This window comes from Topomyia yanbarensis, chromosome 3, assembly GCF_030247195.1.
Source record: "Topomyia yanbarensis strain Yona2022 chromosome 3, ASM3024719v1, whole genome shotgun sequence".
Classification (NCBI taxonomy): Eukaryota; Metazoa; Arthropoda; class Insecta; order Diptera; family Culicidae; genus Topomyia; species Topomyia yanbarensis.
In genome coordinates, this window is record NC_080672.1 from 316,510,495 (window position 1) to 316,532,592 (window position 22,098).

General features: G+C 38.9%; 1 protein-coding gene across 2 annotated transcripts; it reads left to right on the forward strand.

Moving 5' to 3' along the window:
• Window positions 1-1,245: 1,245 nt before the first annotated feature.
• Window positions 1,246-11,195, forward strand: LOC131690281 (UDP-glycosyltransferase UGT5-like). Of its 2 annotated transcripts, none has more exons than XM_058975932.1 (4): window positions 1,246-1,294; window positions 8,749-9,003; window positions 9,065-9,648; window positions 9,702-11,195. In XM_058975932.1, exons 1-4 carry the CDS (start codon window positions 1,261-1,263, stop codon window positions 10,437-10,439), a joined length of 1,611 nt encoding a protein of 536 aa, XP_058831915.1. In that variant the 5' UTR covers window positions 1,246-1,260; the 3' UTR covers window positions 10,440-11,195. The 2 variants fall into 2 exon arrangements, with proteins under 2 accessions (XP_058831915.1, XP_058831916.1); XM_058975933.1 differs by lacking the exon at window positions 1,246-1,294 and adding an exon at window positions 8,075-8,240.
• Window positions 11,196-22,098: the final 10,903 nt, after the last annotated feature.

A 22,098-nucleotide genomic window follows, 5' to 3' on the forward strand; every position in this document is an offset into this window, starting at 1 on the left:
ATAAATCAGACGTCTGAAACACGTTTGGCAAACGTTTGTAGATGGCGCAGTGATCGATACAATGCAGTTAGAGTGCAGCTGTCAAACACGTATAGCAAACAGTTGCGCAGATGGCAATAGTGAAACACGGATTTCCAACGTTTATCAATTTGAAAGTTTATGCAGGTTTTTGAAAAAAAATTGTTCTAGCTGATATCTGTGCCAATACTTAACCCTTAAATGCATGAAACTCATTTTGGATTGGTACTCATTTTTCGGTATGGATACGATATTTACCGCTTGTTGAGTCTTCATGTCACAAAATTCGGTATGTTGCCAAAGGGAAACCGAATGCATTTCATCTACTCTCGAGGCTTTAAATTGAGTTGTTTTTTGGAAAATAAATTGCAAAGTATCTATTGAATAGATTTCAAATTTTTTATCTTGAAGCTACATGTTTTAAATTTTAAATTTAGATTTTGAAGACTAGAAAAAACATTGGCAACCTTGTAACATCATTGATTACATTGAGGTTGAAACTGCTGCCGAGAAAGACTTTTCATTAAAGTATTGGTCCGATTTCAATAACTTTTTTAATTATTCAGTGAACATACCACTATGTTTTCCTGTGTACTATTCGCAAATTTCATTTTGATCCATTTTTATAGATTCTAATGTGTCAAAAAGAGACGTGAAAATAAAAAAAGAAAGACAAATCGCTCCCTAAATTTTGCAATTTGCAAAATAAATCATTTGTCACAGTAAAACATAACGGTATGTTTACTGAATTACAAATCTCCTCCGCGCGAATTTAAGTCTATTCATGACATTTGGTCCTTAGATCGGCGTCGACTGCATGCTATCAGACTTCTGCCGATAGTAGCAGAATCAGAGAGTGCGAACGGATCTAGGTGTGAAAAAACTACAGTAAAAATGGATTGTTGATAGGAGATCAGTCATAATACGACTTTAATCTGACTAGTATTATTGATGATTAGTCGATACATATATCTTGTATTTCCCTTCAATGGTCGTTATTATCGCTCGTATACGCGTATTTTGCAATCAATCCGATATGAAGAATAGGAAATATTTCCCTTGATCTATAACATTTCGCACTATTTGTCTACATTACTTATTATCACTCGGTAGTATATTTACGTATCCTACAGTTAATAAACTATTGAAACTTCTTATGTACGAAAATATATTTTCAGTCGCATCGCTTGCTTGAGGCTAATCCTGACTGACAACACACCAACTATGCAATCCGTGGTACTTATGGCAGTGTCACTGAGTCGGGGCCATCCGTTAAGTAAGTACCACATCAACACTCCCTTTCTCATATCCCAAGCTACGGTAAATATGGTCATGGCTCGTAATAGTGGTTCTCAGGCGAAATTCTTACTTGGACTGGATCAATTGTTATTCCCAAACAATGCTCCTCAAGTAGTCTGGCTGGAAATGATAGTCATCAGTCTGCAATCTACGAAGTATACCGTGCTTACGCAACGCAACGCATTACTTGTGATCACTCGGTAGTTTTCAACCTAATAAATATAACGTTGAAAAGAAATAACGAAATGTCTCTAAATACTGTTTCAATGAATAGTGATCCGATCAATTGCGCAGATAAGCTTAGCTTTTCCAGGCAATACACCCACAGTTGGCTGTTTAGGTTTCGAATTGCCTTTATTTAGAAATCATAGGATACTCTCGGTAGCCGGTTACCCAGAGTTAAAAAAACCGGTGCTGGGTCATTAGGCCGAAAGCCGGTAGGCCGAATGTCGTTCGGCCGAATGCCGTTAGGCCGATTGCCATTAGGCCGAAAGGGTCATTAGGCCGAAGGCCATTTGGCCGAACGGGTCATTAGGCCGAATGAGTCATTAGGCCGAATGGACCAAGGAGAATGATAAATATGTATAACGGTTGTCACTGAAAACTTTCAATGAAGGGTGATTTTTCACGATTTTTTTAAAAACTTACAATAATAATATTTAGAATATTTACATCACCTTTCTCGTTGCTGTAATGGAACTAATAAATAAAGGCGACGCCTAATGTGGCTACGCCACATCGCTTTATGTCAAGTACTGTCCGACATCGCTCCGCTCCGTCGGACTTAAACTAATTTAAACCCCTATGTTTGAGTAATCCAGACAAACGAGTGGATCACAGGTTTGCTTGCGAGAGGCCGCCGCTTCCGGATATACTTTGGAGTTGATTTTCTGGTGAATGGTACATTCTGAGAAATTATTTCCGGATATTGATATTATAATCAGAATGGTTTTGTTTGATAATTGTATTTTCTAGGGAAAACTTTTCGACATTATATTTTCTAGGGAATGTTTAGTTAAAACTTATAGAACCACGTTGGATTCCATCTGATTGCAGTTAACATCGTATATTTTATTTCGGGAATGATTGCTACAAAAGCAATAATATAATCATTAATTGCATAGGTATTAAAATTTTTAACGACTTTGCGGAGTCGTTCATTCTTTCTGAACGTATTAATTCCTCTGTGCGGCTCTTCCTCCAACAAGGAACACATTCGCTCACACACTACTAGCTTTCTGTTCCAAACGAAATTCGTCAATCGTTTTCCATGTTCCCACATTCAGTGCTCCAACAAGTCTCAACAGCTGGCTATGCCACGATTCGATCTGGTTTGTTGTTCTCGGCAATTCACTACATTGGAATATACAGATATCGAAACTACGGAGGGGACATAGGAAGACAGCGCTGCGGAGACTAACTAGCTAACGATCAGAGATTAATCGAGACTACCAACTCACGAAGAAGTACTCCAAATTCCATGGTACATCGTATACTAGATCTTTTGAAGTAAAGAAGAAAAAACGGTTCCTTCAGTTTTGGCGACCTTGACAAACAAATTTGATGATCGAACTTTCCATCAGGCTCGTTAAGTTGGTAGCAATTGTTTGTTGTTCGTTGCTAAGTTCGTTTCTACGATCGTGGCTAAACATATTTAAATCATGCAATTCCACCGAGATCGGAAGAAACTGGCTCGTTAAATGGACTAGGAAAATCATCAGAAGATTCGTGAAGCGTGAGGGCATTAAGTACTTAAAGGGAGGTTCCACTTGTACTCGTAAAGAAATTTTATGACGAAATGTTTTGAGGCGCTTGCTAATATTAAAACTGATAACGAATATGCGTCGTTGTGCCAGAGAGACCTTATGACGCACTAGGGGTACGTTGTAAAAATTGGAAACAATTTGGGTTGAAACTTTAATTTTTCGGATATTATGACACACACTCAATATTTGATTTTATGACATACGGCTTGTGCATCTTAATGTTCCGAATGATACATACAATGCTAATGAATACGTATTGGTATCCGCAATCAGCAATGTTTCTAAATAATATACATATAAATAAACCCATCACAACCGATGTTAAGGAATATACAGCACTCTCTAAAGAAAAGCAAAGCGATTATCAATACGTTTTCTGTTTACGTTTCGTAGAAAAAAAAAAAAACTTGGCCTTTTAGGATGATCGTATTAAACTACTACATAATAAACTAAGCTTTACAGGTCACATCGCTTGCTTTGAGCAAATTATAGACCTTCTAAACCAAATTATAGGCCTTCTAAACCTCCAACTCGGAGATGCCTATGGAAGAGTCTGGTGAGTCGTCGTTCTTTCGTTAAGTAGATTAAGCATCAACACTGCCCGTCTACCTTATCCTTTATCCTTCCCCGCAAACGATGGGCATGGGGGCGCCCGGCAATAGTGACTATCGTGCTGTTAACCTTTTATTATGAGTCGGATTGATATGAATTCCTGCTTAACATTTCTTAAGCAAATCTTATTAGATAATCAATCAATCATGATGAAGTCAGTATGCAATACGTCAAAACCATCGTAACAATGCAACACAATATATCTAAAGGTATTGGTTTCGGCATAAATAACTTTATCTTCCTGAATATGACTATTTATTTATTTATTTGTTTATTTATTTCAAATACTCCAAAGGACCTCAACGGATCTTAATGGAGGAGACCTTAATCCTAAAATCTTGACCTCCAATATGAACATGCATATCGATGGGTTTTGTGGTGAAATTCAGGTTTTGATGTAAAACAATGGGTGTTTTTAATCTAATTTTTGAAGTTAAATACTTCTAACGTTTCAATTTAGGGGTCCCGTTTCAAAATTTTCTACAGGTGTTTTACTCGATTTTTTGTACGTGAATATCTGCCGTTGTACTGATTGAAAAAATAAGATTATTGCGCTACCTGAATGGAATAATGCGCAACAATTTTGTATTCAGATCCGTAGAATCCACAATTACTAAAAATAACAGAAATAATGGATTTTATGATAAGCACTGGTTGTTTCGTTGTGTAAAGGAGACGGTGGTGGTTTATTGGATGCTGATATTATGATTTTCTGTTGATGATTTGATGAGTTACGTCGTGAAGCTTCTTTAGAGGTGTTTATAAAGCATTTTTACACTCCCCTGGGAAACTTAAAATACTCGGGGCCAACTGGGAAAGTTATACGCAAAATCAGAATAATTGTATAACAGATATGACGGGATGTTTACATCCACATTAGGGCCGGCTTATTTATGCGTCTAAATGACGCAATGTACATTTTACTTATTTTGTTTGCGAATATCGCGCCTCAACAAGTGAAAAGTTCGATTAAAAGTAATGTTCTGGTACTGCATTCGTTGTCGATTATCATACGTGACAATTACAGGGTGATTGCGAAAATTCCAAAAAAATGGGCAGGGTAAAACGCACTTGTGCGGGGGTAAACTTCACCACAACAAGTGGTATAATTCACTACAACAACGGGACAGAAAGCTCGTTGGACAAATACGTAATTTTGTTTTCTGTCGGGATTTCACAAAAGTGTAGCTTCAAATCGCCTTAGGTTATGCAATTATTAGGTTTTCAGAACAATTTTTCTATTTTAGATTAAAAAGATGGGTAGGTAATGTCAGAGACATAACCGAAGCAAAATAATGGTGCACATATATCTGATTTTCTGTTGTTGCAAAATGAATTTTTTCCCTCTCATTAAATGATCTTTTCAGGGATACAATATGAGGATACATATGTTCGAATATTTTAGATTTCGATATACGTGTACCGATATGTTGGTGTTTCCATTAGAAATAACGAAATAACTAGTTTTAACACAACCTATCAGAAGATCAACATCAAAAATGTAGTTCTACTGTAAATTTTTTGGACCTCATTTTCGGATTCAGCACACGATTTTACATTGAAAATGACCACTGGCTTATTTAGTTCATAAATGCTGTAAACTAGTGTTATATTCACAGCAGGACAATAGTTGAACCAAGTTTCCCTGATGGCTTAAAATGTCTACCTTTTCAATGAAATTCAGTAATACGCAACTAATCGCCGGTAACTGATGATTTCATAAACATTCTAGCTCTGTTCTCAGCTAAACAATACGGGTTGTCACATTCATTAATGTGACTCGCGACTGTCAAACATAAACCAATTGTTGTTCTCGACTTTTTCCAAGTGTACGCTACTTTTCACCCATCGGAATTAAAAGTAATAGTTGGTGAAGGTAAAGATTCTGCAAATCTAATTCTTTTGACTGGTTTGATAGCGCTGATAAGGGCTAATTTGCTTGCCAAAGAAAATCTACTCCGAGTGGGATATATCTGTTCCAATTAGGCCTGGTTACTAGCACGGAGCTGTGCACACTAATTATTGCAGTCAGCCTACGGAGCAGGCTAAATATTAATAATCAACTTCTCTCCGGGTGATTATATATACTCTCCGGACATTCGCAAAGTTGACTAGTAGGAACCGACTGAAATCACAATACTTTCTGTTCAAGATTTGCGGCTCGGTGCATGAAATTAGCGGGAATACATCACAAACTAACTTCGGTCGGGTGTTTTAAAATTCGTTTTTCTGTTTCCAATCATCGGATATGACAATAATGGACCATTCACAAATTACGTAACGCTTTCAAGTGGGATGGAGTACGATCAATTGTGACATGTTGTGAAATATTGAGTAATCTAGAACGTTACGTAGCATGTTTTTACTGAAGGATTTTTTTTAAGGAATTTGTTACGTATAGGGGAGGATGTATAGAGAAATTTGTGACACTTGTTACATGGGAGGCGGGGGAGTCAACTTTGAGCAATTTTGCCGTTAAGTAATTTATGAATGATCCCTAAAGGCCTATACTAGTAACACGTAACGATACAAACTGATTCATCCACCAGCCTAGTACAGCTTACAAATATTTCCTTCTCGGTATTGTACATCATTCCGAAAAGATACTCAATTCACTTCAAAAAGCTCAATGCGAATGATAAGAGAAACAAATCTGTAGCGGACCTATATTTACAACTTTTTATCCTTTTAGTGCTTGGTTGGGGCACCATAGTGTGGCTCTGATCAAGATGAGCTGAAAATTTTCACCTTTTCCGAGTAGTTTTCGAAAGATTTTTCAAAGCATAATTTATTTTCGTCATTAATCCATGGCATTCATACTCCAAATTGTAATGCAAATTCCATGCAGTACCTCAAAAGATATAAATATCCCAAAGCTTTTTCTTCCTAAATCTTGAAGGGCCTCTATATTGAAAGGTAAATCGTTAATCAAGACTAAAAATGCTAAGCGACCTCTTTCTTTTTTGCTCATCGAAATAAATTTTACTAACTATTCGATTAGTAACTTGGTTGATTAGTCGATATTATTAATTAAGCTCTCGAAAAATACTCGATTCGCAGGTAATCGATCTTTGAAAGAATCGGACATCACTATTTAAAGCTTTTTGAACCCTTCGTCGTAACACAAGTGGACACGACCTTCTGATTGGATGACTTTGACATTAGACTTATATACATATGTTATGCAATGTTCCAATCTATCGTGGGTAGGGTGTGGCGATTCCCTTGCTCCTATTTAAGCCAGCAGATAGCAGGCGTTGGTGGTAAGAGCTGGATTTAAATGTGCACGGTGTTATCTCGCTGTCTGCTATAACTTTCTGCTAATCATGTTCAGTCGCACACTGTTTCGAGTGATGATAACGAACACAAAACCCTTCGCAATCACATACCACGTGCTTACAGCCCGTTGTAATGCATTGTTTGATTACCTTTAAATACGCAAGTAAACATACACGTCTCGCTAGCTTTTCACTCGAGAAGCTTTCAAAACAAATGTCGCCAGTCCAGCTGGATCGGCTTTATCATTGCCGAGTACCGGTGCAGTACTGATTACACTTTATTCGGCTTGCAGTAGATTGAATCTAACGTTGCATGGCTGGATGCTATGCTAGACGCGAATATTGTTTACATTGCGGAGAATTGAGAGACATGATAGAATGTGCGAATATACGGTGTAGTTATCGTTGAGGCTATAATTCGATTTGTTAAATAGGGTTTGTGGTAGAATATCGGGTTTAAGTAGAATACTAAATGCTTTGATGATGGCTATTTATTTCGAATTTCATCCGATTTAAAATTCGCATAATTGATCAGGTTTCGCAAATGGATTTATTACATGATATAAAACTATACTCGTATCCTAACGTTTTGGGTTGTATCGAGGAAATGCGTTAAACACCAAATGAGCCGACATATGTTCAAGCCACGATTTTCCTGACTGAGAGCAAATAGACAAACAGTGCAGGGCGAATGACCCATCGAGGTTAAAGCTCTCTAATAAACAAACAGTGAATCGGTGACGAGTTTAAAAAACAAACTGTCGCAACAGGATTGTTATATCACGGCTTTGCTCGCTTAACGAAGTGTTTGATTGTTTCTAATGTGACCCATGCTGTGAAGTAAATAACAATTTATTTAAATAGCGCCTAAGATTTGGTAGGAATTGTTAGGGTTTCACGTTACTGGAATCGTCGGAGTCATGATTTAAACATAGATAGCAAACGCTACAGTGAAATACGAATCTATTTTAAAGATAATGTTTATGGAAAGTTTGAAGCATTAATCGACTTGTTGTTATGAATGAGTTGAGCCAATTTGTACTAGTGTAGTAGCTTTTAATAAATTTAAAAACAGTGCTTGTGGTCATTCTTGTGTCTTGCGCAAATGCCGGGTAGTGCTTAGATTCGGTGAGGAAAAGCCGGTCTACACTTTTGAGTTACCTACGATGAATGTGTGACTTGTACGTAGTGAGCGTCATCAGCATTTCTGAACTCACAATCGTACGTGATTTCTATGATAAGCCTATGAAATTAGATATATGACAAGGTATGTTCAATAATATATTTTTACCTGATAAGTTCTATACTTTAATAGTCAGCCAATTATGGGAACCTATAGCTAAGGTTCATTTCGGGTTGAATTGCAGGATAGGACAAGTTCTTTTAACACTTGAGCGTACATTTAATGTCACTTTAAATTACTATGAAGTTGTTTTATGTGGTTATGAAAAACCGCATAACTTGAAATATACTGTACCGATTGATATCTCTACACTACGGTTTAATACCTTATCTAAAAAGCCACACCAACCAGAAATTGAGACAGCAAGCTGCCACTTGAGTTTATAAACCAACGAGGAAGGAAAGTAAATAATAACAACAGCAATAGTAACGTCCTCGTGGTCGAATTGATGCGAACAGTCGTCAAACGTGAGAACCCGTGCACAGACGGCACGAGTTCAAGTGTGTTTTATTATTTGCTCTGTGTACTACAGTTAGCAGAGATAGTAGCAATGATTTGAGATTGATTGAATAATTCAGTACATTTTTGGCAGTGATAATGTACGGACGACTAAGTGCTGCTGTTCTGCTAAGCGGGATTTTCGCGTTTTGTGGGCCAATCGAAGGCGCCAAAATTCTGGGAATTCTTCCTTCGGCAGGATGGTCTCATTACGCAATTGGAGAGGGACTGATGAAAGCGCTAAGTCGAGCAGGACACGAAGTAACTGTGGTCGGTGCACATCAATGGAAGCAGGCGCCTAGTAATTATCGGACTATCTTACTGAAGGAGCTGGTTTTTGATAAAGGAGGTAATTCTAAAGCATGGTTTGAACTCGTGCACAGCCACTAATTCAGAAAAATATTGCTTAGGTGCTGAACCTGATCTCTTCCAGTATCGCAACGACCCATACGTTAAAGTGCTTTATCAGTTGTATACAGAAATCGGACCGGGCTTATCAGAAGTAATTTTAACACATCCAAAAGTGAAAGATTTGATGAAATCTAATGAATCGTTTGACGCGGTTATTGTTGAGTGCTTCGTAAGTGAAGCATTGTATGGGTTCGCGCAGCACTTCAATGCACCGTTGATAGTATTTTCTCCATTCGGGGCATCTATGTGGGCCAATGACCTTGTTGGCACGCCATATCCTTTTTCACAAATTCCGCATACGTTTTTAAGCTACACCGATCGGATGTCCTTCGGAGAAAGATTCGTGAATGCGCTGCTGTGGAACGTGGATCGACTTTACTATCGAAACGTCTTTCTTCCTCGACAAGAGGCGATGTACAAGCGTAATTTTCCAAATGCAACATTATCTCTACACCAGGTTATGAAAAACACTAGTTTGGTACTGCTGAATCAACATTTTAGCTTGAGTTTTCCGCATCCCTATGCACCAAATATGATTGAAGTGGGAGGAATACAAATCAGTGAGCCTACGAAGCTCCCTGAGGTAATCAGTTATTTTATAATTATTTTCCTCTAAAAAAAATCATTTTTCCTCAGGATATTCAAAAATTCATCGATAATTCAAAGCACGGCGTTATCTACTTCAGCATGGGATCAATGTTGAAAGGGTGTAACTTTCCGGAAGAAAAACGTAATGCATTCATAAAAGCTTTCGCTAGCTTGAAAGAAAATATCCTGTGGAAGTACGAAAACACTAGTTTACCCAATAAACCGAAAAACGTTCTAGTCAAGAAATGGTTGCCTCAAAATGACATACTCGCACATCCAAATGTCAAACTGTTTATCACACACGGTGGTCTGCTCGGATCCACCGAGGCTTTGTACCATGGAAAACCTATGCTTGGAGTACCGATTTACGGAGACCAACGGATGAACATGGCTCGCGCCAAGAAGGCTGGATATGGAACTCACCTTGAGTTCGAAAATCTAAGCGAAGAATTGATTCGACAGGGTATCAGAAATGTTTTGGACGATCCTACCTTTACTGAAAATGCAAAGTTGATTTCCGAACGGTATCGTGACAAACCAATGAGCCCATCACAGACTGCAGCCTATTGGGTGGAATACGTTATTAGACATCGTGGCGCTCCACAATTGCGATCGGCTGCAGTTGAGCTATCGTATATTGAGTATAACCTATTCGACGTGTACGGTGTGATGGTATTAATAGCTGTTTTGGCCTTGGGTGGTATGATTTTGGCGCTAAGAAGAATTTTGACGTTATTTGGCAAACCGCCGAGAAGTAAAAATAGTAACAAGAAGAAATCCGATTAAAACTACTGCCTTTCATAGGTTGTTTGTGATATTTACATTTTAGTCTCATATAGATTCATAATTTCTGTAAGTGCAATCATTATATATGCATAACTGAATAATAGCATAGCTTTTCATGCCGCTAATCCCAGTTTCTAATCCCAAGACACTATCAGTTGATACTTTTTGACAGCAGTTTGGCTTAGAACCTGGCTCATTTTCGCGTCAAGCAAAAACCTCAATACAATTTGTTGAAATGCTATGATAATTTACTAAATTAACTAATACTTCAAGTTATAGATACCACTTATGTATAATGAAAACGTTCAAAATTAATGAATATACTGCATACGTTGTATAAAGAAATATTGCCAATCACCCATGTAATATTGAAAGTGTTATAAATGGGCTCGTCCACGTCGAATTGCTTAGTCTTCGGTTCATTTCTTCCTCAATTTAGAATAAATAAGGGCACCGAAGTCTCTCAGATGCTTCGACACAAATGTGTACTTTTATCAAATTTTGAAGGAGGGTGCACACTTGCGCAATATTATCAGATTATTCAAAATATTCTAATGTACATTCAACTCAATTCATTTTATGATTTTTAGCAATAGAGTCTTCCGTTCAGCTTGATTTCAAGGAAAATGTTTGCATGTTTAATTTGGTATTTAGAAAATCCCCATTATGTTTTGTCTTCAACAATATGTAGGTAATGAGAAAAATTAATAGATTAGTTTTACACTTCAAACAATTAAATATAAATTATGAAATTTATTATATTTATTATTATTTCTTATATTACAATCCAATTCCAACCACCAAAGGCATCGGTCAGAAAACTCATTGGGCTTTTTACTATGCATTGCTCGAGTCAGCGCAAAGTGAACGACAAAAAATCACTTTTATTTTGTATGCATTGACTGAAGACCAAAGAAAACCGTTCAGTCTACTTTCTATTTCTGCCAAATCATAGCTACAAACGAGCAAAGTAAATGACAACTGGTAGATCCTAGTATGCATTTGTTTATTTGTTTATTTGTTGTATCTTCACCAACAGACCTCTTGGCCTCAATGGTGGTTGCTTAAACTAATTAAATTTCAGTATAGATAATATTTTAGATTTTATCGATTTCCTCGTCAGGTTGAGGTCAAAAGTCGTCGCCACACTGTTGAAAATACTCTGAAATTCGGTAACAGCGCTCTGGCGACCATAGTTGGTTCTCCTGAACGGTAATCGCAAAAGAGAGTTATTGTGTAGAGCTCGAACGCGGGCTTCAAGATCCAGACGTCCGAGGATTTTAGGGCAATCCACCCTGGCAGACAGTAAGTCTGAGACGAACAGGGCTCGAGAGCAGTCCCTCCGGGTGCCTGGAGTGACGAGCCGTATTAACTGACAAAGGGTTTTCATAGCTTGGCAGCTGAAATCTGTTTTGCCAATGAAGATGTCGGAGTGTAAGCGCATAAAGCGGCGTTGGACGGCCTCGATTCTGTCACGCCGTTCTGGTAGTACGGATTCCAAACAACAGAACAATATTCTAATGTTGAGCGTACTAACGCGCAAGACGTGATTTTAAGCAGTGTACGTCCCTAAAATTTTTTCGCCATTCGAACATGAACCCAAACTGTCTTGATCCCTTATCTACGAGTATGTGGCTTGAACGTAAGGGCCGAATCCATGATAATTCAGAGATGCTTGACGTGAGAGTCGAAAGTCGAATGGTAGTTAAACTGAGTCGGATAGCGTTTCCGCGTGAACGTAACGATTGAGCATTTATCGTTTGGATCACATCACTTGCTAAAGCTCTGCAGGTTGCTCTGAAGAAACTCGGCATCGGTTTTATCTCGCATGTGTCGAAAAACTTTCATATCGTCAGCGCAAAAAGGCGGGGTCTTTGAAATTTGATACTGACGTCTTTAAAGTAGAGGAGGAATATTACTGGGCCGAAATGGCTTCCTTGTGGGATGACGGATGTAGAGCGAAGAAAAAAAACCATGCATGTATACCGAGTTTGTTCAGCTTCACTATTGCGATATCATGGTATCGGTTTGCAATCCGTCAACAAATCCGTCGAGTTCATATGTTGTGAACGAGAGCAGGGGTTGATCATTGTCGTTTAGGCATAAAACTGTGTTGGTCGTCTGCAATGTAGTGTTTGCAGTGAAGGAAGATAGGATCTAAAACAACCAGCTCAAAAAGTTTTGATACACGGTACATAAACACGAGATTCCCCGATAATTATCAATGTTCGATTTTATGAACGGAAAACATGTGCGCTGCTTTGCAGCAGGAAGGGAATGTTCCAGTAGTGAGTGATAGCACGAAGACTCGCGGAAGTGGTTCAAGAAGCCCGCTGATGCACTTTTGGTGGGAACCTCATCTAGGCCCGGGGAACGAGATGCTTACAACGTTGAATTTGTTGCAAGAATGGCAGCATTATCGACGAAATTTGGGTGAAGCGAATTGATCAAAATTTTTCTACATTATAACGTATCGTTTCAATAACACTCTGCAATTTCTCCATGCAAAAATTTCGACAAGCGACTCGGTGACGAAGATTTTTGTAGAACGTCTCTGGAAAAAACACAATTTACCGTGTTAACTGCCATTCAAAAACTACTTAACCGATTTATTTCAAACTTTGCATACACATTCTATGTAAACAACGCCTACATTGAGTTTTTAGATATTTATTCATAAAACGGGGTTTTTGCCTTTCTCATATAAAGAAAGGCTATGCAATCACTGTAAAAATCGACTTTTTAACCGAGGCCCGGAGGGCCGAGTATCATACACCATTCGATTCAGTTCGTCAAGATCGGCAAATGTCTGTGTGTATGTATGTGTGTGTATGTGTGTGTCATTTAAACTCACACAATTTTCTCAGAGATGGCTGTACCGATTTTCGCAAACTTTGTTTCATCTGAAAGGTATAACGCTCCTATAAGCTGCTATTGAATTTTTAGTTGATCCGACTTCCGGTTCCGGAGTTACGGGTTGAAGAGTGCGGTCACACAGCAAATTCCCATATAAACTGGTAGCACCATGATGTTCAAATGATGTAAAACATATTAAAATTGATGTAACATTACTCTAGTTTGCGGGTCTGGATCACTAATGATCAATCAAAGCAGCTTTGACCACATTGGCCACCTATGACGATTCATGACGCCCCCGGGGAACTCGCCAAGTTCCTAAGCTAATATCACACCCATTCCCCAACGAATTCTCTACCGATTTTTACAAACTTAATTTCAAATGAAAGATACAGTAATGCCATTGACTGCTGCTGAATTTCATTCGGTTCTGACTCTTGCTTCCGGAGTTACAGGGGTGTTAGTAAGGATACACTGGAATTTCCCATATAAATCGGTACAATCGTAATACCTCAGAGGCTAAAAACTATTGAAATGGTCACCAAATTACTTCTAATCGCAGATCTAGATCACTGATTGCCAATCAAACATTCTTTGAATATATTGTCCACTATCGACGATTCCGGAAGTCCGGAATCCCGGGCATATTCTACAATTAAAGTCACATCGGTTCTTCGGTGATGACTGAACCGATTTTCGCAAACCAAGTCTCAAATGGAAGGCAAAATATGCAGTACTATATTGTGTCGCCCCCCCCCCTTGCCCTTACATCTCCCTCCTTCATCACTCCCCTCCCCTTGGACCACCCTCACGCCCGCATTTCCTTCATCCACCCCGTATACCGAAATAAGATGAAGGATTTCTGACGTATCCCCCACTCCCACTCTACTAACCCCCCATTCCCTCCACTTTCAAACCCATTCCACCAACATTTCAAAATATAATCACATGAAGATAACATTGAACTCAGGCTGATTAAGCTAATTAAATATTATTCTTTTGCCTTTCTCATATAGAAAGGTTATGCAATTGCTCCAAAAACCGACTTTCTAACCGAGGCCCGGAGGGCTGAGTCTCATATAACATTCGACTCAGTTCGCCGAGATATCTGCGTGTATGTATGTGTGTATGTATGTGTGTATGTATGTATGTATGTATGTATGTATGTATGTATGTATGTATGTATGTATGTTTTTTTTTTTTTTTTTTTTGAGAGCAGTAAAAAAAATTTCAGAAAAACCCTGAGTGAGGAAAAATGTACAAAAACCCCATTGTCAGGGAACGGGTTTGGGCTGCCATCACCCGACCCGCTAAAAACCACTGCTCTTGCCCAGAACCTGATTCCTCCCCGGCACTACCTTACGGCATTACTTCGGGGAGGGGTTTTTATGTGCATAGCACGCACTCTAATTCAACTACTTACTAGTTCGTTTCTTCCGTAGGGTGACAGCCCCACTCCTCTACACACCACCAATTCTCTACCATCCACACAGACTGGCAAGCTCTGCATGGCAGTCGGAAAGCTGGCTGTGAGTCGAGGCTTAGTACTCCTCCCCTACGAGTACAGTCTGAGCGGCAAACTTCTGACTGTCTATTTCACCGAGCCCTGCGGCTCGCTTGTGCCGGTTAGCACCGCAACTCCCTTCTCGCACCATTCAACGCCGTTTACTCTTTGAGCACCAGACTTGTTCGCGAACTACTCGGTCTAGTCCCCGACGAAGGACCTAGCCTACTCCGACGGAGAATTCCCCGGCGAGAGAAGTTCTCCCGAAACCGAGCCAACCAACCAGATGTCGAGGTCAGTTCGGCGATTCCGGTGGTGTATGTATGTATGTATGTATGTATGTATGTATGTATGTATGTATGTATGTATGTATGTATGTATGTATGTATGTATGTATGTATGTATGTATGTATGTATGTATGTATGTATGTATGTATGTATGTATGCATGTATGTGTGTATGTGCGGATTTGTTAACAAAATGTCCACATCGGTTTCTCGGAGATGTCTGAACTGATTTTTACATACTAAAATTCAAATGAAAGGTATAATATTCCCATAGGTTGCTACTGAATTTCATTTTCAACCGACATCTTGTTTCGAATTACGAGTTGAAGAGTATGGTTACAAAACAATCACATCGGTTTCTCGGAATTTTCTGAACCGATTTTGACAAACATGATTTTAAATGAAAGGTCCATTAGCTGCTGTTGAATTTTGTGTGGATCCGAGTTCTGGTTCCTGAATTACAGGATGATACGTACGATCACGCAGCAAATCCCGATTCTAACGAATTCTGAATGTAATGATGAATGTAAAAAGGCGAAATTTTTTCCAAAATGTAAACACAACTGATGAATTTGTAGATCTAGGTCACCAACAGTCATTCAAAGTCTCTTTGGCCACACTGGCCACCATAGATGGATCCGGAAGCCTCCAAATTCAGAATAACGGTTATATTGGTTTCTCGAAAATGACTAGACCGATTTGATCAACTTAGTCTCAAATGAAAGGTGTTGCGTCCCCGGAAACTGATATTAAATTCCATCTCCATCCGAATTCCGGCTCCGGAGTTACGGCGATCACATAGAAAACTCCGATTCAAACCGATACCGCGATGAATGCAAAAAGGTGCTCTTATATATACTTACCAAGTGTAATAAGAATGAAAGACATTTCCATAATGTTATATTGTACGAACCAGCTATTAAATCATAGTTTGGAGAAATGAGAAAGGCACAATTGCACCTCTAGGCGGATTAAAACAGGTTTTTACTCATAAAATGGCGGAATGTTTCATGAAAATAGCAATTTTTATTTGAAATAATAAATAAATTCGAGACGTTCTACAAAAAGCTTCGTCACCTAGCCGCTTGTCGAAATTTTTGCATGGAAAAATTACAGATTGTTATCGAGATGGTACATTATAATGTACAAAAGTTTGATCAATTCTCTTCACCCAAATTTCTAAAACAAATTCGAAAAATAAAAGTTTTTTTACGCTGAAACCCTGAAGTAGAATACTGCTAATGTTTCAATTTCGGGTTCCGGTTTCAAAATTTTCGGCCGGAATTGTACCCGATTTGAACGTATCTGCAGTAACTAATTCCGTAGAATGTAATGGATTTTGTGAAAGCATCAATTATCTGCGCCATGCTTCGGTGGCAATGATGCGTACCAGTTTCATGCGTATACAGAAAATGCAATGATCACACGCACCACAGAAAATGCAGATCACTCTTCCTTTTAGAGTTGAATAAACGGCTTTCAAGTATGCGCTAGCGATGAGGTGGTTTGAAGCGAGAGCACCTCGCTCTTGATCTTTAAAATATGTGGGGCGTGTTCAGATAATTTACCAGCGCGTTCTCCAGAATGCGCTGCGGCGCGGTGTATGCGTTGGAGTGTGCACTGGCGTGTGCAGTTTAGTTCGTTTTCTTCTGGCAAACGGTAGCACGTGTCCGATTGACGACTTGATTAGCACTGGGTGTTGCGTTGTGTGAAGCAGATTATGTTGGCTTATTCGATACAGATATTATAAGTTTATGCTGATGATTTAATACGAATTACCTCATAAAGCTTACAGGTTTATAGAGTATTGTTACTCTACCCGGGAAACTTAAACTACTCGATCCTCGGAGAAAACTAAGAAAACATTTTACGTATCATCGCATAAGCTGCTATAAAACAGTTTTATAACGATTCGTAGAACCAGATTAAGTGTAATAAAGGTAGATGTATGACGGAATTTGTACATGCACATCAAGACCGGCTTATTTTGTGATCGACTAAATGACTCAATGTTCATTTTACTTATTTTGTTTACGAGTTTCAACAATTGAAATGTTCCATTAAAAACAATGTCCTGACGAGTTCTTGCGAAAAATCCACTCTAAGAAACCTGCTTAGTTAAGGTTTGACCATGTTATTACTTATAGGACATTCGCTTTAACTCTCTTATGCTAACATTTCACGTGCAAATGCCCCTTAACTGGTGTGGAGAGGGTTTAACTTACAATGGGTTCAAAAAGAATTTGATATCCGATTTGACCCTTCATTTGCTTTATTTATGCATGTCACGCGTCAGCATTTGAAATAACGGCCTAGTACTACGTTCAAACTACGAGTTAAAACATATTTTAAAGCTATCTTGATGACATTTTTCTTGTTGCTAATTATTATAACGTGTTTTAACTCTGTAGTGTGAACATAGTATAAATGTATTCTGCTTTACTTCGGTGATGTCTCTGACATTACCCACCCATCTTTTTTAATTTCATTTGTTTTATTGTTTTTCTATAACTTATTCAGTTTATTCGAGGTTTTATGAGACCTTAAACTATCGTCATCCAACCTCGAGTTGAGTGTCTATTTCGCATGAGTTCTGAAAACTAATGAATGATTAGATAGTGATATGTGCAGGAAATATCTCATATCACTATAAGGTGAATTAGGTAGGTTTTTCTTTCGATTCAACAAATCTTTCATCAAAATTAATAATCATTAAGTGCAATTACAATCATACGCCTCTTATTGAATTAGGAGCCGAACGGACGCACTATATTTGCAGCAGCAATTTGACACTTTCAGCAGATGGTGTGAAAACAACCGAATGATTCTGAATCCGGCGAAATGTTCTGTGATATCGTTCTCCAGAAAAAAAGATCCCATTGAGTTTGAATATAACTTGTCTGGAGCTTTTGTTTCCCGGGTGAGCTGCGTTAAGGATCTTGGAGTGCTGTTAGATTCAAAACATACATTTAAGAATCACATTTCGTATGTTGTTGGTAAAGCATCGCGAAGCCTGCGCTTCATTTTCCGTACGGCTAAATCCTTTACAGACATTTATTGTCTCAAAATCCTCTACTGCTCTTTAGTGCGCTCTACGCTGGAGTATTGTTCGGCAGTCTGGAATTACATGAACAGCAGCGATCGAATTGAAGGCGTTCAACGAAAAGCATAACGTATCTCTTCGACGCCTGCCTTAGCGCGATCCTGTTCGTCTACCAAGCTACGAGAGTCGGTGTCAACTCATCCAGCTCGATACCCTTCAGCGTCGTAGAGAAACTGCAAAAGCCTTATTCATCTCTGATCTTCTGTCAGGACGCATTGATTCTCCAGATTTACTACAGCGAGTCAACATCCAAGCAAGGTCCAGAACGTTACGCGGAAACGTTCTTCTGAGATTGCCGTTTCGACGAACTATTCAAACAGCTAATGCCACTATCACGGGACTACAACGCCTCTTCAATCGTGTGTCACACCTGTTCGACTTTGTCTCGGATATCATTAAGAAATCGATTCCTGCAGTTTTTAGATGTAATTAGTTTAATTTTTCATCATTGGGGCCGAGTGCGGCCTGTTGATGTGCGCGATAAATAAATAAATTATAATAAACGTGAAATTTTCTGCAATTTTTCGCATTTCGTCTAGAAAACTCGTACCATTTAAAAAAAGTTATAAAAAACAATTCATAATAACAATAAATACAATACGAACATATGGAATATATTTTTTTTATTAAAAGAGACTATTATCTCTCAATAGAAGATACAATAAATGTATAAAGATGAAATAAGTTGTTATTGTTATTTATCAGTGTGCAATCGGGCTGTCTCAACAACCTATTTCTGCAACCTATGTGCATTAACTGTACACCTACCGTCTATCCATTGCACTTGACAGTGTGTGCAGTGCTTTATGGTCACACCTATGACCGCGCACCCGGCTTCCCATGAGCGTTTTGGCGGCTCAGAGGTGTCCTTCCATGTTGCTCAGGGATACATTGGTCCTATACACAACCATGCATACAGGCATACATACGGGGTTTCATTCATACATACATACAAACTATTTGGCGCAAGTTTAGAGCGTGTAACGTTGTGTCATCTAGTCTGTCATCCTATGGAAAATCATCCTACCATCGCCTTGAGGTCAACATCATATTGGCAAATTTCACATTGAATCCACTTCTGTCTCTTCCTAATCTCCTTTTTGTCTCCTAGGTCCGAAGCGGATCAATCGACTATCAATTGAAACGGTAAACATACTAGCAGTATTATTAGTCCTTACTCGCGAATACTTTTCCTACAACTGTGCTGTTTCTTCTCTATCTTATAACATAACTCGATTATCCCTGTTCTAGTCAATATACATATTCATTACATTATGGACCAGGCAAACCCTTAATTTTTCTATTATTATTATCCTGAGTAGCTATACCAGTGAAGGTATTTTAGGATTTCGTTAAAAAGAATCTCTGCCAATAAAGGCGTAAGCAATATTTATCCACATAAAGTTTGCTCGAAACGAATGTCCGCCTGGTTCGACTCGAACAGACCACACCGACCCGAAAGGGTTGCTTATCATTTCTGAGAGCCGGTGTGCTTGATCGAGTTTAATAATCATAAGAACAAATCCTGAATAATTAACTATCTCTTAGGTGCCAGTCCTACACTCCTTTCCTGAACTAGCCTCATACTCACGATCAAAAGAGTCGAGAACTAGTAGGATCTACATGTCCCCCACCCAAGCGAATTGATCAACTTGCAAGTAGGAGCACATATCTACCAACCAGCCAAGAAGACTTCCGAATCAATGAGAATGGACCATGCCAGTCGAAGGCCACAGGCCCAGCGCCATCTCGTACAGTGTCATTGTCATTTCTCAGCCCACCCTCTGGCAGACGTTCATCCGCCCATCTAGACTCTGTCAAGATGAGAACCTACAAAGCCTGACTGTTCGTATGTGCTAGTCCGTTTAGATTTTGGTTTGCTGAAACGAAACAAGAAAAGCAAAATAATTGTGATTAGTGTCGTAGTTATAATAAATAAGTAAACGATTTCTCCTCTGTTGTCCGTTCCCTTGTTCGTAGTCCTCCCTCCTGTTCCTGATCTGTTTGGACCACTGGCTTTCCGTTTCCTTGGCCGTCACGCTCGATCCGCATCAATCCGCACATATCATGGCAGGAGAAACAAATAAAAAGACAAAACAAAACAAAATGAAAATAAATGGACGTCTGCTATCAGTGCCTAAATTGATGTTGCTTCTCAGTTTTGCACGACCAAGGGGGGACTTGGCCTTGATCCCAATGCTCTGTCACCGATGTTACGTGATATTCGTTATGGAATATTCTTTGTTTGGGGGCCATTCATAAACAATGTTGTACTTTTTTATCCCTGATCCGCTGATACGTCTAAAATTCATTTTTAGTTTTTATCTCGTAACGTGACGCTCGTCCCCTATTGTCAATATCCATCATCATTTATGAATGGTCCCCTGGTGATATATTTAGAGCAGACAATCCAATGAAAAAAGGATTGACAGGATTTTAGTGCGCTCTTGGCGCCTTGTGTCACATCTTCATGTTTGTTATACATATTAAGAATACCAAAGCATGCGATGTGATGACCGGAAGATTAGAGAAGCAACTCCTCCCCTTCCCCCCCAATAAATGTATAAAGATTAAATAAGTTATGAAAAAAAGGGGGGCCACATCAACACAAGATCCGGGATTAAAGGCTGTACTTACCTTCCGTAGAGCTTTGTATGCATCCAAGTCTTTTGTTATATTTTTTATTTGCAAACACTCGAAAGTTAATTTCGACTACCATATTAAATCATTCTCAAAAGGGAATCGTCTGTTAGGGACCATCCATAAATGACGTAGCGTTATATGGGGGAGGGGGGAGCTTTGTATTTTGTGATGATGTGTGACGACAGGGGGTAGAGGATCATGTCATGCTACGAAGCTTTTTTTAAAGAGGTATAGGATGTCGGGACAACCTTACCCGTTTCATCTAACATCGTTTTTCATTTTTTTTTAAATTTTTTGCGTGGTCAAGGGGGAGGGAAGATTACTGTCAATCTACGTAACCAGGAGGAGGGGGTGTTAAAAATCACTCAAAAAATGCTACGTCATTTATGGATGATCCCTTAAGCAATTTCTACTTAGATCCCGAACTAAACTTCAAGCAGCACATTGAGTACTAAGCTGTTAGGATGCATTTTTAGAGTTACTAAGAACCTTACCAATATCGAAGACTGCATATCAAGAAGACTGGCAACTCTGTCCAGAATCTGGAGACAGTAACAGTAACGCCACTTGCGGGTAAAGGTGGTACTTTCCATAGTGATGCACACACACATATACACTTTTACATTAAGCTTCCTACCTTCCTCCAGTAGAGGCGCTGGAACCTCTGTCGCTCTTCGTTTGTATGGAGGAAGGAAAGAGATATCAGTCTTCTTAATATGGAGTCTTTGCCAATATACATTGTTTGAAAGCACTCTATTGTGCTTTGGTAGTCTGGGCACCTTATAACCAAAAAGATATCCAACGCATTGAAGCTATTCAGCGCAATTTTTTTCGTTTCGCACTTCGTCGACTTCCATGGAGAGACCCACTGAACCTAGCCACCAAGATCCTGTATGTACGCCAGGATGTTTCAAATTCGGTTTTCATTTTCGATTTACTGCAATCTCGAATCGATAGCTCCGAACTTCTACAACGTATGGACGGACATCTACATTCGTCGTCGTAGAATAAATTATGGTTATAACGGACCTTTCCTCACTATGTGTCGTCTTTTCAATCGCTGTTCCAATCAATGTATTGGATTCTAAGGTGTGGCAATGCTAGATTGCTTTTTTTAGGTAAATCGAGGTTTCATAGAATGTGTGATCTTTTTACAGAATGATACAAATTTCAATTTTTCGATTGTGGTATATAATCCCATTGTGGGGCATGCAATTCTTTTGTTGTGAGATATATTACACTATAACTGGAACATTTTGCCCTGGA